The following is a 16,134-nucleotide window of genomic DNA, read 5'->3' as shown; positions in this document are numbered from 1 at the left end:
CTAGTAGCCATTTTGAGTGGTTCCACTGCCTCCAGCCTCTTTTCTCTACTAATTTAGGGACAAAATTCTCAAGGGTGGCATCTCTCACCCAAGGGAGCCTCCCTTCCAAATTTCAGGCAGAGGGGGAAAATATCTGTATTCTACAGGAAATAACCCCCCCCCCCAACAGAGCAATTTCAGGGAGATGTTGATTGGCATACGAGTAAGCTTTCTTTGCTATTCACAAGATTCTCGAGTGGGCGGCACCTTTTAAAGAGAAATGCAACATGTAAGTGAGGGTAGCCAAACTCTCCTTCCTTTTTACTTCACTTCTCTGGTGTTTTCACCATCCTCCACCCTACCTCCCAGTCTGATACCTGACCTCTTACTCTTCAGACTGCCTTACCTTGCTGGTGGTGACTATTCTGTAGAGCCCTTTTTAAAAATACCCTGTAGTCAACCAGCCTTAACATACTGCTTTTGTGATTCTCATATCTCCCCTCCTTCCCATTTTGTCCCCATTTTTGCTGGCTGTTTCATACACAAAGATCAAGCCAAGACTGATGGTACAAGTCAAAAATAACAAAATATTTTATTACTGAGATAAAACTTCCCTCTGTGTTACACCAACAGGCTTCTTCAAGTGAATTTGAAATATAACATACAAATTCCATTCTGAGTTCTTTATGTAAATAATCTATTATGCTTCTTTTTTCAGTAGTAGCCACGCCATTTGACAGATTAATTTTTGCACAGTCTAGAAGTAAAAGTCAGAGGGACCACATTTGCTTTTAATATAGTGTAGTCGATGGGGTACCTGTTCTTTTTCAGGGCCAGGATTACATGAAATTGTTTTACAGAATATATTCCACTGTGGTCCTTATGCAGGACATGTAGGCTCATTTCTCCCCTGTATGTTAGTGTGTGAGAGGAAGAAGTATTGCCTTTGCCTCCATTTTCTCTTCCATCCTGCCTTCGACTATGAAAGCAAATACACTTGTTTAGCATGTACACAGACCTGCTTGTTTAGCATGTACACAAACCTGCTATGCCAGGTCACAGAGGAAAATAGAGTTGCAGACAACCTGGAGACCTCTTTAATACAACCTTATTATTATTATTATTATTATTATTATTATTATTATATTTATATCCCGCTACTCCCTTGCGGCTCGTGGAAATGTATAAAGGTAAAGGTATGTGGAATATGTGGAAATGCATAAAGGTAAAGGTATTGCCTGTGCAAGCACCGAGTCATGTCTGACCCTTGGGGTGACACCCACTAGCGTTTTCATGGCAGACTCAATATGGGGTGGTTTGCCAGTGCCTTCCCCAGTCATTACCGTTTACCCCCCAGCAAGCTGGGTACTGATTTTACCAACCTCGGAAGGATGGAAGGCTGAGTCAACCTTGAGCCAGATGCTGGGATTGAACTCCCAGCCTCATGGCCAGAGCTTTCAGACTGCATGTCTGCTGCCTTAGCACTCTGCGCCACAAGAGGCTCTGGGGAAATGCATAAGTGAACCTTTTCATAGTATGGAAGTAAAAAACATCATTTGCATATTGTTAAGCCTCTATGTAAGAGGAAGGACATTTTTTTCTGCCAACTTATTAGTAAGCTGAGTGGAAGGGCCCTCTCCTATGAAATGGCCTACACAGCTCTGGACCACAGATGATTGTCCATTAAATATGTATAGCAAATATAAATACCCTGTGCACTGAATGTTCTACTGTCATTTAGGGTTGGAGCTGAATATTTGTTGGTGAAGAGAACTTTTAATGTACCCACTATCAACTCGTGCGCCACCATATTCCCTGCTAATGTGTTCTATGATCTTCCATACACATTAGTAACATAATTTTTGGTGTGTTCTAGAAGCATAGATTTTCTAAATGTGAAATGTGTGGTGCTCTTGAAGTTAACATCCTTTATCCTAGATGCCTCATTCTGTAAGCATAGCTGTTTTGATGCTACAGGGGCAAAGGAAAGCACTGTCATTATCAAGGGAATTGTGCACATGGGTGAAGGGTGTCTGTGTTAATTCCTTCAGGCAAAATGGAAATATGAAGGCCACTGGCATCTATTGTTGCCTGGAGTCAGCTCTACTGAGTGTGCACCACCACAGCGAATCTTTTTCTGGACTAAGCATTGGAGATGGACCATAAAATATCAACAGATGTTCACTCCAGGCATTGGTATAAGCAAAGAAAATTAGGGAAGCAGATCCTCATTGTCTGCTCTCGGCACTGGCACCAGCCTAGCCAAGGCCTCAAGAAAAATCTGCATGTCAGGCAAATTCTTCTTCCAATGGGAATTATTCTTCAGCCAGGAGATGTTCAATAGGAACAGAAGCTAAATTTAACTCCCAAGCAATAAACCTTTTCCTGCCAACTTTGTGCACCAATGGTGATACCATGTTACCTCTTCAGTTCAGCTAAAGGTGCCTTCAGTGTCAACTTTTAAGTGCCAAAGAGAGAGCAGAGAATTTGTCCCCTGCAAAATAAACATCTGATCACTGAAAACAAATTTGGGTTCATTTGGCCAAAGTGAGATATTTCATATTGTTAACCTTTAATGCTAGTCAGCTGCTGAAGGGTAAAAATGACCATCCTCACTAGAGGTGCCAAGTTTCTAAAGGAACATGAAAAACAGTTTAAATTCAGTTCCTTTTTTGTCAGACTGATTTGTTTCCTGATGTTAAATGTTATCTTCTGTTATCTCTCAGTGTTGGCCACAGAGTCAACCCTGGAACAATGTCACCATGTGGGGCTATTTTCACCCTTGTATTCAAACAGGAACCTCAGAAGGCTAAAGAGAAGCAACTTTATAGTTATACAAGGACGAACTGGATTTGCATCCAAGGAACACGTGTGTAGTGGCTTGTGAGCTCTTTCTCCAGGATTTACAGTGTTTTAGTCCCCAGTGGACAAGTACTCTATTTACCCTATTTCCTTCACATGTGCTATCAAAAAAAAATTATCGATCTTAAATTTGCATACGAGTTATGTGCATTAATTTTTAAAGACAACTTTTTTTACGGGGATTGTCTTATATTCAGCCTCCTTTCCCGTTCAGATAAATATTATTTTTTTAAATATGCAGCAACTTATTATTCTTTCTCTTTCTGTGGCTCCATTAAATCTGTTTTACGTGGATCTGATGAACACCTACATTGTTTCTTACATATATTCAGGAGTATTGAAAGGGTACAGAGGAGAGCAATGAGGATGATCTGGGGCCAAGGGACCAAGCCCTATGAAGATAGGTTGAGGGACTTGGGAATGTTCAGCCTGGAGAAAAGGAGGTTGAGAGGGGACATGATAGCCCTCTTTAAGTATTTGAAAGATTGTCATTTGGAGGAGGGCAGGATTCTGTTCCCATTGGCTGCAGAGGAAAGGACGCGCAGTTATGGGTTTAAACTTCAAGTACAACGATATAGGCTAGATATCAGGGGGGAAAAATTTCACAGAGTAGTTCAGCAGTGGAATAGGCTGCCTAAGGAGGTGGTGAGCTCCCCCTCATTGGCAGTCTTCAACCAAAGGTTGGATACACACTTTTCTTGGATGCTTTGGGCTGATCCTGCATTGAGCAGGGGGTTGAACTAGATGGCCTGTATGGCCCCTTCCAACTCTATGATTCTGTGATTCTGTATTTATACATGAGGCTGTATCGCACAGAATAGCTCCAATAACAGTGAAGGGCAGTTTTTGCTAATTCGTTCCTCCTGTGGGAGACTTTTGATGCTCCCTCCATGCTGCACCTATGGAGTCCCCCTCTTCCACAAGAAGCAACCATTGGGCCCATTATGCACGGGCCATATTGCCCACATTGGCAGCAGCAGCACTTCAGGGGAAATCCCTGATAATGCTTGCTGCTGCCGCCAGCACAGGCGCCTCCCGGCCCAGGGCTACGGAAGACCTGCGTTAAGTGAACACGGGATCTTCCGTAGCTTCCTGGGTAAGCTGGGGCTGCAGCGGGCCGGCGCTGGGTATAATTGCCAGCATAAAGGGCCTTGGAAAGGCATTTGGGGCTGCAGCAGGAGGAAAAAGGCAAGAATGTCATCCTCCATAGTCTTCTGTCTAGGGAACTTACCAGTGGGTCCAAGCCATACCTGTCATGTTGTAGATCCAAAGAAAATAAAACATAAACAGCTTCTCACTAAAACTTGTGAAAAAGCAGCAGTCTTGAATTAAAACACACACCAAGGGATCCAACTCCAGTGAGACAAGTATTTTGGTTCAGGGTCTTATTTGCAGAACTTGCAAGAAAGCCCATTGCAAGCAGGAATGCAATGGGCGCTAGGACCCACGGGACACCAGGAGGTGCAGATCTCTGTGTGTGTGTGTGTGTCTCTCTCTCTCTGTCTCTCCATGCCTGTCTCTTGGTGTGCTTCGCAGCAGAAGACATAGCAGGTAATTAAGAGGGAAGGAGGGCTGGTGTGCAGTTTGGGGCAGCTCTCTCTGTCTGTTTCTCTCTCCCCCCATTGCAGCAGGCGAAGCTCTCTCTGTGTCTCTGTCAGCAGCTTGGGGCAGCTCTCTGTGTCTCTCTGTGCCTCCCTCGCATCAAGAGCTAGAGGAGGGAATGAGGGTTTGGCAGGTCTCTGTGTGTCTCTGTATGTGTGGCCTGGCAGGGCTCTGTATGTCTCTCAGTCTCTGGCATGTCTGAGAGGAATGTGGCTTAGCGTCCAGGGAGGGAGGGCGGGAGCTGTAGGGGCAGGGCCAATCAGGGTGCAGGCAGCATTGCTGTCTGCACCCTAATTGGCCCTATTCCAACTTGAACAGCCGGACATGTACCACCCCCAAAGCTGTTTCACAAATATATAGAGGAACCACGGATGGATAAGGATATATTTATATAGATTTTGTAAAAAATATGGTCCAAAAGCAGCCATTAATTTTCTTCTGGAAGATTTGTTGATAATCAGGATTATTTTTTCCCTAAACGCAGGAAAAAACAATCCTAAAATTAGCAAATGTTTCTCACTCACTTTTTTATCCACTGTCTCACCCTTTTCTTCCCATTCCCATCTGTCACTTATGCTTCAACATTTGCTTTTCTTCATTTCTAAATCATAATCAATACATGCTTTGAAAAACTTGGCTCACCTGGGACTAAGGACTACCAAACAGACTTGGCATAATTGGTTATTATTGCTGCTATATTCAGAAGGAAAGTTTGATGAAGCTTCAGGGTAGGTTGATAATATGGCGTTATTGAACTAGAAAGTCCTATTTAATAAAGTCAAGGGCCTAGTCTGCGCACAATAGATAATGTACTTTCAATGCACTTTTGAAGTAGATTTTCATGTTCTGCACAAGAAAATCCAGCTGCCAAAGCACATTGAAAGTGCATTATCCTGTGTGTGCAGACTAGGCCTAGATGTCTCACAAATGCTTATTCTATTTAGAATACAAACTTGATCTTTGTGTCTAGTCATTAGAGTGACCTTGTAATGAACTCACTGCTGATGAATGTTCCCTATTTGGTTTCTTTGTATATCCATGTATAGTTTTATCAATATATTTATTTGCTTTGGAGCATTAGATTTATTCATTTGTCTTCTACGCAGATGGCATATGTTGTTGGCATACAGTATATCTTTATTCACATATTAGCGCATACAGTACATATACCTTTCATAAGGGGAAACTGGTCACAGAAAATAGTGTGGAAAATAAAGAATCACAGATTTAGTTTGAACAGGGTGATATACTCACCATTAAGGCATTCAGGTTCATTTTTACCCATTATAGGGAGAGGTCCAAATTATCCACATGCTAGAGAATTCTTTCAAAATATCATTTTAATAGCTGCAGCATTAAAGATGAGTGGCACTGTGACATGTCTAAAATCCAGCATCCCCCTAGATCCACACTGGGTGCAAAGATTTATACAGTCCGAATAACACACCCAAATTAGGTCATTATCTAATTGACCACTCTGTACAAAGTTTGATAAACATAATCCAATTAGTTCAAAACTCCTGCCTTGTTTCGTGTCTTATCCATCTCTAGGCATGGGCAAGCTTCCAGGAACCTTGCAGATATCTTAGTCTGTATGAAGTTCACTCTCCATTTCTTTAATGGCAGGATACATCACAAGAGGGAAAACCTGTGCTGGTCATGCCATCAAAGGTAGAATTAAAGTCAAACATGAAAACAGCAGAGATACAAAATATGAAATCAACCCTAGAATGAGTCTAGAACATGGACATTAAGACCAATTCTGCACAGGGCAGAAAATCCGGGCTGGTGGCAGCAGGGAAAATCCTCGATTATACACAATGCTCACATCATCCTGGCCCCCTCTTAACCCTGGCCCAATCCAAGGCCCTTGGATGGCCTGTGGTAAGGGAGCGCAGATTCTTCTGCATTCCCTGTGATGCTGTGGTCACCATTGGAGGCTAGGCTGGGCCAGCCCCATGAATAATGAAAGAGCCACTCCTCCCCCAAACTACGGTGTCCCCATTGGGACACCAAATGCCCCATTCACTTCTGTGGAGGCACAGAGCTGAATGGAGTGTTGCCCCACCCCCATGGTGGTGGGATAACGGCATGCTGCTCTCCTGCCATTGTGCGGTGGGACCCTGTGCCCCCCCCAACCCCCTGCTGCTGCCACTGCCGCCCACACAGCAAGCTCTTCCAGCCCTGGCATGGTGCGTGTGCATGCACAACGTCGGGGTTCCTTCCCCCATGCATTCTTGGACAAGCCGGGGCATACTACCCCACTGCAAGGAACCAGTAGTGGCTCGGTGCAGCCGCTGCCATTCATAATCAGTCAAAGTTACTTCAGAGATCATGTGGACAGGCAGAGATGATCCTGCAGTGTAGGTGATGTTCTATATCCCCTCAAGATACTTTTGAGCAACTTACATCATGGCATTCATACTCTAAAGCTCGTGGCCACTTTTGTACATACTGAATAATGCACGTTCAATCCACTTTCAACGCAATTTGCCACTGGATTTTACTGTGTGAAATGGCAAATGGCTGCTGGAGTGGATTGAAACTGAGTTATTTACAATGTGTGAAAGTGTATCTTGAGTTTTGCAATTCCTAGATAGCACTCAAGACAACTTAAAGGTTTGGTATGCAAGAATTGCTGATGTCATTGCTTTTGGACCTAATATTTGAAATGATGTCACAGAAAGGTATAAGGTAAGAAAAACAAAGACATTGTACATGGGATGTTGCAATAACAGAGCAGGTTGCTAAAGAAATAGTATGAGTCCAACTCACAAATAATCATGTTCAGCAGAGCAGTTCCCAATAGATTCAGGCATATTTTCCCTGTGTAATTTTTTCCACTTGCATTTTATTCTAAAGTAAAGTTGCTGAGTGCCAGCTGCATTTAACTGCAAAAACATGACAAGATCAACTAGCAGGGCAGTAGTTCATAAAAATACAATCACAGAAGGACATTACTTAGATTGAGTTAGATAGTAGGTCTACCTAGTAACTAGACCACTATGGTCTGCTGTGCCTGGATGTCGGAAGAGAAAGACCCTGCAAAGTTTTAGGCCTTTGACTTTCTCAGTCATTTTAAACTGTTCTGTGTAGCTGTGTACCCTTTTATGCCTGAAAACAAGGTTGTTGCTGTTGAAAGTAACTAAAATCCTCCCCTTTAACTGGAGTTTTCAGGTATTGCAATGAATACAAGCTCCTATCACTGAGTCATAGACCTTAATAACATTTCTCAACTTACTTTGAATAGTGCTAACCCTTTTTAGAGCAGCTGAACACCAACCACAAAACACACTTACCTTCTGTTTTCTCACTTGTTTTCCAGTTACTGGCTGACCAACAAAGTTTTCATCAAGCGACCAAGCACAGGACTGCTGATGTATACACTTGCTACAAGGTTCTGCGATGAAATTCATCTCTATGGTTTCTGGCCCTTCCCAAAGGATATTAATGGGAAATCAGTCAAATATCATTATTATGATGACCTAAAGTATCGATACTTTTCCAATGCCAGCCCTCACAGGATGCCATTAGAATTTAAAACTTTAAATGTTTTGCATAACAGAGGAGCACTTAAATTGACAACAGGGAAATGCATACAGCAATAAAGCACAAGTGACATGCAATGAGACATATAAGATATGGTCTTTGACATATAGATTTTGTGGAACCGCAATGGGGCCCATACAGAGAAGACACCCCAATGTGCTGGGCTAAGCTGATGGAGATCAAGGAAGTGCATCAAAACTCCATTCTCAGCTCATGTTTGACCTGTTGAAGTGCTAAATTTTGAGTGCAATGGTTCAAGTGCCACTTTTGCTAAGAACAAAACTTGAATGTATAAAATAAGTAGTGTTTACAAGATCCAACAATGCATTCATCACTTGTTAAAAAAGCAAATAACTGATTTACTGTTCAACTGCAACCACAGAGTTAAGCAAGAAAATAGAAGAAGCACCCAGGAGGTGAGATCTGTCCTTAAGGAGATACAATCATTTGGCAAGAAAAATCAAAATGGAATTGGCGGTGCAGTGGATAACAACAGAAAGATCAAGAAAATTGCATTCAGTCAGGGAACTTTCTGACTGTGTATTATATCCTCTTTCTTTCTTTCTCTCCGTTTTTAAAATTGTTATTGATTTTCTATGGGTACTGGAATCCCTTAAGTGATTTTGAAATGATAATAATATGAACAATTTAAGTAGTCCTCAAGAAGTGGTCTTAGATCTTTAAAAAAAAACACGATCCCCATTGCTTTAAAATCTGTATTCTGTCTTAGTTTTTTTTTTTTTTAACGTAGGCTTGGTATATACAGTTCAGATGAAACTGCCTCCAGATGATGACTTGACATTGCTGTAATATGTAGAGCCAATCATCAGATTTTACTTCTGTGGACCCTGGAGACATTCCATAGCAGCCCAATCCACTGTAAAGAATGTGTAGCAAGGGCACAAGTAATGTCCAGGGGATGCAGAAATTCAGTGTGGTTTTCAACTCTGCACTTTGTAGCTGTGTTGGGAATAAGTCATTGTGCAGACATTGTTTTGAGTGGTGGAACCTATAGATCAGGTCTTAGAAAGTCATAGTTGCTTGTAGCTGATCCTGTTAGAAACAGGCTTTCAGAAGATCTGGTAGTTTGAGCCATTTTTAAAGATTGTTCCGTTAATGGTAATTGAAGTTGATACAGTTAACAAGCAGGTGCCCTTACCTTTGGTACCAAAGATTATGCTCATTTTGTAATCAATGTAGATTCTTTTCCTTTTTATGAAAGAAACATATAAATTTGGTATTGTCTCATAGTGCTGCTGAGAAAAATGTTTCCAGTCATTTTTGTTTACTGTAACTTGGTGTCAAAGTTTTGTCTGAATGACAAATTCTTGAACTTGACTTTGCTTTTTTGCTACCTGACTTGAATGCTTGAATAAGAACAGATGATCTCTGATATTTAATTATGATACGAATACAACATTTGTTAATTAGGCAATTACTCAGAAATGATAAGTAGAAATAACACTGAGATATCAAAACCAAATATAGTTTCCATACTGAATGATATTCAGATTTTTACTAATTTACAAAGCCCTTTAATCTCAAATATAGTGCTGGACAATTATGCCCGTGTTTTCTGGAAAATAATATTCTGATAAGCAGTAGGTATGCACTTCCCTTTGCCTTTTCATTTCTTCCTGACACTAACTTTTTGAGGGATGTTCTGTTAGTTTTCTTTCTTCTGAACAGATGGATAAGGAGAATTATTAATGTGGCAGTTTCGGCAAGAATCATCAATATGGGATCAGGTTTGCAACCACTGTCTGAAAACTTACAGGTAACCATTCAGGAATTATTTTGGGATAGTAGGGAAAAATATAACTTCATCATTATTAGATGTTTCTGCCATCTAAGTAAGAACAGAGAAAATCATTGAGGAAAATCAAATCGTGTTGAGAACTTGGAATAGAGTACAGAGTTCTCCATGGTGGATAAGGGAAATTCACATCATTAATGCTGTTGAGCATTTTGCATTGTCCCTGTTTTCAAAAGAGCCAATAGTAAGAGGACAGCTTGGAGTTTTATAAGGAAGCTACTTCCTTTCCCATGCAACCTGAGTTTCATATAAATTAAATAAATAAATAAGATAGGGTGAAATAATAGTGTCAGTATCTCATACACAGCCATCTCTCTTATGAACAAAGCTCACATGGCATATTTCTGATCTTAGTCATACCATAACCATACTGGAGCTTCTCTTTTACAATAATATTGTAAATGGCGTCTTTCAAAGATCATTCCTATCACTGTCCTCATACAAACCTGCCTAATCCAGAACCCACTTTTTCATCATGTTTCATTTCTGTCCATTCCTCCATTCCTGAGGGCGGCATATATAGTGCTTCCCTCCTCCATTTTGTCGTAACAATCTTGTGAGGTTGGTTAGACTGAGGACAAAGAGAATCACTGTCCCAAAGCTATCCTATGACCTTCCTGGCTGACCAAGGACTCTCCAGTCCTAGCCTGACACTGTCTTTATATGTGGCTTGTAGTCTTTCAAACCTAGCACAATTTTCAGTAGTGTATTTAACAATCTCTCTTATACACTCTCCTCACCATGTGCAATCAACTTTCTCATAAAGATTCTGTTCATGAAAATAACCATGGCCACGCAATAAGAGAATAGAATGTGTCAATAAAAACAGAATTGGCTGTAATTATTTTATACATTTTAGGGGAACATTTTAAAAGAGAATCCTTATGAGTTGCTTAGTATCTATGTCACTAGGCAGCCATATTTTTCTTTTTTTATGTATATTTCATTTAGAGTAGTCTAATGAGACTGGCAGTCCTTGATGGTGCAAATCCACAAACTACTTTCTCTGGGGAAGGGGGGACTGGACTCGTGCCTTGTCATCAACTTGCATAACCTTAATGCTGATTTTTCTGAGCTATTGACACATGTCCGTATCCAAATAAGGGCTAAAGATACTAATGAACATTCATTTCACATGCTTCATCTCAGGGAAATGTCAGTATTTCACTGTAATTCAGCAGCAAACGGTGGTATTCAGAACGTAGGAAAGCATCTTGCCTTGTGTTACATGAAAGAGAGTTTCATAGTGTAAGGCTAGAATTTTATGCACAAGTACTCTAATGAAATCTTACTTCTGATAAGCATGCATAGGATCCTGCTGCAAACAAAACAGTGATGTGAAGAATCAGGATGACTGATTCAAATTTACATGATAGAGATAGGGGTAAGTTCATTTGTTGTCCTTCATTTTTCGAGACTTGCATCTCCAGCAACACAGTCCATAAACCTATGTATCTCATCACCTGTTTTATGATCACTGCTATCTGTGATACTTTGGCGCGTTAAGTAGAGTCCAAAATGCGCCCTGCCTTCTTATTTGTCAGAGACCTGGTGCACATTTTCAGGTAGATGCGGTATCAATAAAGAAGTTTGCCCTATAGGGCAGCACTTCTACATTTCATTGGCATGAAATATAGTGAAACTTTTTCCCACACAGCATACCTGTGTATGTCTGAACTTCTGTTATCTTCTCTTCACTGTGAGCAGTGAAAATATAGGTGCCATTCTAAAAAGTTTTCTCTTCTTGGAGGGCTTATATTAGCCAGTAGGCAGAATATAAATAATTTCTTTTTGCAGACATTTGAAATTCTCATTCCTTGCTGTGAATTGGCTCCAAGGTTCAAAGGAAGAAAGGTACTCTGCAGAATGTGAATGGGACTTGCATACTCATCAAATTGTAGTAACATTTCTGAGGTAGTAAAGAGGTAGTACAATTTTCATTCTTTTCCATTGCCTCTTTTCTTGCCGCACTGCTAAAAATAAATAACTGTTGCCATAGCTTCCCAATCATTATTGCCCAGCACTATCACTGACATGGGGCAAAATCTAATCTCATAGAGATTAGATATTGTAGAGACAGGCTGTTTACAAGTGCAGAGTGAGAAAGGGAATTTGTTTTCATTCAGATAAATTTCTTGTGAATGTTTGTAATTCATAAACCAATGTTTTATCATTCATGCGGATTTTATGTTATTAGGAGCTCTGGAGTTCCTGAGATTAATGAAAATAACTAGATAATATATTTGTTGCTTTGGAGGGATTATTCTTTTCTGATTTTCTTTCTCAAATGTGAAGTCTGCTCAACATTTAAAAAACATCTCTCTGTTTCTCTGTCACACATGCACACACATAAATGATCTACTGTACTTGTTTTAGATGGAATGAATGCATCTGCCAACGGGTTTCCAATATGCAGATCAACACAGATACATAAAGTTAATATCCATGGCAAAGACAAGGATTCTTGGCAATTAGTTTGCTTCATGGTGACTTCAGATACTAGCTACATCATAAAATATGTTGATTTCACTGGGCATACATTTTATGCAGCCTTTTAAAGATCTTCAAGGATTAGGCTGTGATTCAGTGAGTAGCAACCAAGTGGAAATGTAATAGCATGCAGTCTCCAAGGTGTTTAATTCAGTATCCCTTTCATCATCTTTCTTGCTGAATTCCTAATAGGTTTTCTTAAGTAAGATGACTTTAGTAGAAAGTCTTAGAGCTATTGACCTGGAAAAGTGTCAAAAAGCTCATTTGTGTATAAAGGTCCTGTGTCCTGAACCTGCAGAAAAAGTTCATCTTCATGTTTTCTGTGCTGGCACACATGGGGCTACATGATTGAAGGCCAGCCTCAGAGAAGAGCTTCCAAGCATTTCTTAAGCTTTTAGGCTTAGGAAGTACTCCCTCCCCTCTGTCTCCAGGGTTCCTTTTTCGCATTGAAAGGGTCATGTGACAGAGATGGGATGAACACTCCTCCCCTCAGTTCCTCTTTGGCACCATGAGGAGATGACATGCTTCTACATGCTGCTTTGTGGGGCCTCTAAATTGGAAAAAAGAGGTAAACCATGGAGTACTCTGAAGATTTCAGTACTAAGATGTACTGAAGTATTTTTAAAATATGGGGAATATGGAGCAAAAATGTCCCAGAATGACAATTGTTCTTTATGCTTCCTATGCTTACGAGAGGGTCACAATACAGCCAAGCACAAAGCCTAGGCACCTCGTTCCAAAGTTACAAGAACAAAGAGTGGCTAAACTCAAAACAACACTATGGGAGAAAGCCCTGGGTGCCATGGATCCCCAGGGGGAAGGTGAGCCCAGGTGGACAAGGATGTGAGGGCCCATTTGGTGACTTCAGCACTGATACTCTCTTTATTGGAGTTGGTCTCCTGCCTCTACTCTAAGGTCAGCATTGGAGTTACCTCCATAAAAGGTAAAAAGGAGGACAAGATGCTCACAAAGAGCCAGTACCTGCCATTGAGTAGACATTGGTCAAGTTTGGAACTGAAGATCTCCCATCACTGCAGACATGCTCTCATTTGAGCTCATCAGGACTCTCTGCACCAATTTTGACAGTTGGTATCTTCTAGAAGCGAAGCATCAACACCAATGAATTTCAGATTGAAGTTGCAATCTAGGCAAAATTAGCCTCGGTGCCAACTAGAGCACCTCTACAAAATGAGAGAGGAAGGCTGTGACTTTTTATTCAGACACCCTTAAATGAACTCCATATTATCAGAGGTCCTTCCAGCGAAGGGAAGACCTGGGAAGACAACTAAGCCTGCTGGGAGTGAAGATCTACTCCTCAGGAGCTTTGGGACTGACCTTGTCTACTGTTAAGGCTGTCTTAGGCCACTATCAAATATTACTATTCTTGGACAAGCTGATAAGAATCTGAATTTTGGTTCTTGGACAAGCTTTTTTTTAAGCGTCTGGAAGCTCTTCTCTTAGGCTGAGTTTCAATCCTATGTGCCTGCACAGAAGTCCACTTAATGAACAGCAGTTACAGGTAAGTGCAACCCTATTTTCCCCTGCATCTTGGAGCTTCTGGATCAAGCTTTTCCATAACCATATAGCCAGCATCTATTTGCATATGTTTTTTTCACCATTATACAGAGGCAGGATGCATACATATTGAATGATTGTGGAATAATGCTCTGCAACTTCACATTTTTTCATCCCCCCCCCCTCCTTTAGAAAAGATCACTGTTATCCTGAACAGGCAAAAGCACAATGCATTTAGTGAGGGAATGAGTTCATATGAACCAGCATTCCTGAAAGTACTACTGCTATTGAAGATACCCAGGTCCCATTTGTGTGCACTGTTGAGATGTATTCTGTCAGGATCATCTTGTCTGATGCTGTTTATTGTTATGTTGTGTACAGGAGTTGAATTGCTTTGTTACTTGTACAACTGTAAAATAAATTAAACTTGGTTTTCAGTAGTTATTTTCTTTGGAGTCAATTCTGCATCCTACTCTTCCCTAATGCAATGAGCTCAGAGTTAACTTTAATGAAAGCAAGACACACAGAGAGTATTCAGAGGGAGAAAGCCTCTACAATGTTATGTGTTTAATTAATGATATTAATATGTGTCCAATATACACATACATTTCCTTCATTTAATCAATCATATGATCCACCTAATTTAATAAATCGTTCTTCAAATCTTCATAAAAGTGATTGGATTCTAGTGAATGTGCTTTGAAACTAGCCAGCTGGCATAAACAATGGGAAACATACCATAAATTGTGTTTCTTATTGCTCTTTCTTCTGAATAGTTCTTCTGACATATTTTTCATGGAATATATTTTATTCTTTGCTGTATCAGTGTCAAGTCTGCTGATAAAAACCTATCCGGCTGGAATCGTGTGTGTGTTTGGAGGCCTCCCCGCTGACTTAAATGCCTTCATGAACATAGCTTGCCTCTCTGCTTGATGGAATGGGGAAAATATGCAGCTGCACTGTGTACCTATTAGAGTTTCTCACTGATGCAAAGTCTATTAAGTATATGTCAGAATTCACTGAAGAAGTGGTATGAACTGAATTACTTTTTTTTTTTACCATGAAGAAGACTTGGTTTTGCAAACAAGATAAACTGATCTGGCTTGCTTTTGCTTTCCCCTCCAAAGCTATGGTAAGGACCCTTGTCAGGAGCATACTGGTATTATTCCCACAGTTCTGATTATCTTGATCAGTGATGGCGAACCTTTTAGAGACCAAGTGCCCAAACCAACCCAAAACCCACTTATTTATCGCAAAGTGCCAACACAGCAATTTAACCTGAATACTGCCCTTCTTTGTGCCCCCCTTCTTCTTCTATGATCCTTTCCCCCTTGTCTTGCCCCTTTGTTGTTGGGCCATTTATTTTTAGGTTTTGTTCTCCCCCCCCCTTTTTTCCCTACACCTTTATTTGTTTGTTTATTGACTTAGATTTTTAACAGAATATAACATTGACAGTTCCTGGGTAGGTTCGATTTTTCAGTCTGTAGATGTTTTAAGTCGGTGGGCCTCAAACAAATGCCTGGTGGAGGAGCTCACTGTTACAGATCCTGCGGAATTGTGGAAGTTTGGGCAAGGTCCCGATATCTTCAGGGAGTTTGGTCCACCAGGTGGAGGCCAGGACCAAGAAGGTTCTGGCCCTTGTTAAGGTCCAATATGCTTATTTGGGGCCAGTTGGAGGTGGTGGAGCGTAAAGCTCTTTTGGGGGTATAGTCACTCCCTTCTTTATCTTTGCTCTGTTGATAGGAAGTGGCAGCTGTGCAAGTAGGCATTAGTGTGTGGCATCCATGGTGGGGTCTGGGCAAGCTCTGCTCTCCCTGGGCTCTGTTCAGCATAGCTTTCCTGCTCCTGACGTGCCTGAAGATGCCAGCCCAGCTGAGCAACCTGAGCCAGCCAATGACCGTTTACGCACTGGGAACTTCACTACCCTATCTCCCATGCAGGAGCACAAATCAGGGACAGATGAGGCACACCAGGCCAAATGCTCCCCCCTGTGGGTGCAGGAAGAGATGGGGCAACCTGCAAACTCCAGCTTGCAGCTCGGCATGAAACCTCCAGTGTGTAAACAGTCAATCACTTCCTAGGCCAAGAAACATGTCCTCCCCATCCTCTGGACATCAGAAAGTCAGACCTTGTGCAGGCCGAGTCAGCAAACTCCATGCTGGGGCGACAGCGCTTGTGCCTACAGAGAGGGCTCTGAGTGCCATCTCTGGCACATGTGCCATAGGTTTGCCACCACTGATCTATATGGACTCTGCCCCTTTACCTCCCCTACTAAGTGTCAGTAAAAAACATAGCTCTTACTAGTGCTAGATCAGGGCATC

At 41.3% G+C, this 16,134-nt stretch overlaps 1 protein-coding gene across 2 annotated transcripts in view; it reads left to right on the top strand.

Annotated features, from left to right (window-relative positions):
• ST8SIA4 (ST8 alpha-N-acetyl-neuraminide alpha-2,8-sialyltransferase 4) overlaps positions 1 to 14,253 on the top strand; it is a 112,973-nt gene extending 98,720 nt beyond the window's left edge. For both annotated transcript variants that reach the window (XM_077347696.1, XM_077347695.1), the window contains one exon: positions 7,769 to 14,253. In XM_077347696.1, coding sequence (XP_077203811.1) covers positions 7,769 to 7,852 — 84 coding nt within the window. In that variant the 3' untranslated portion in view covers positions 7,853 to 14,253. The remainder of the gene's footprint in view (positions 1 to 7,768) is intronic.
• Positions 14,254 to 16,134: the final 1,881 nt, after the last annotated feature.

Source organism: Paroedura picta, chromosome 7, assembly GCF_049243985.1.
Source record: "Paroedura picta isolate Pp20150507F chromosome 7, Ppicta_v3.0, whole genome shotgun sequence".
Lineage (NCBI taxonomy): Eukaryota > Metazoa > Chordata > Lepidosauria > Squamata > Gekkonidae > Paroedura > Paroedura picta.
Note: the sequence above shows the minus strand (reverse complement) of the source record. Positions and strands in the feature narration are given on the sequence as shown.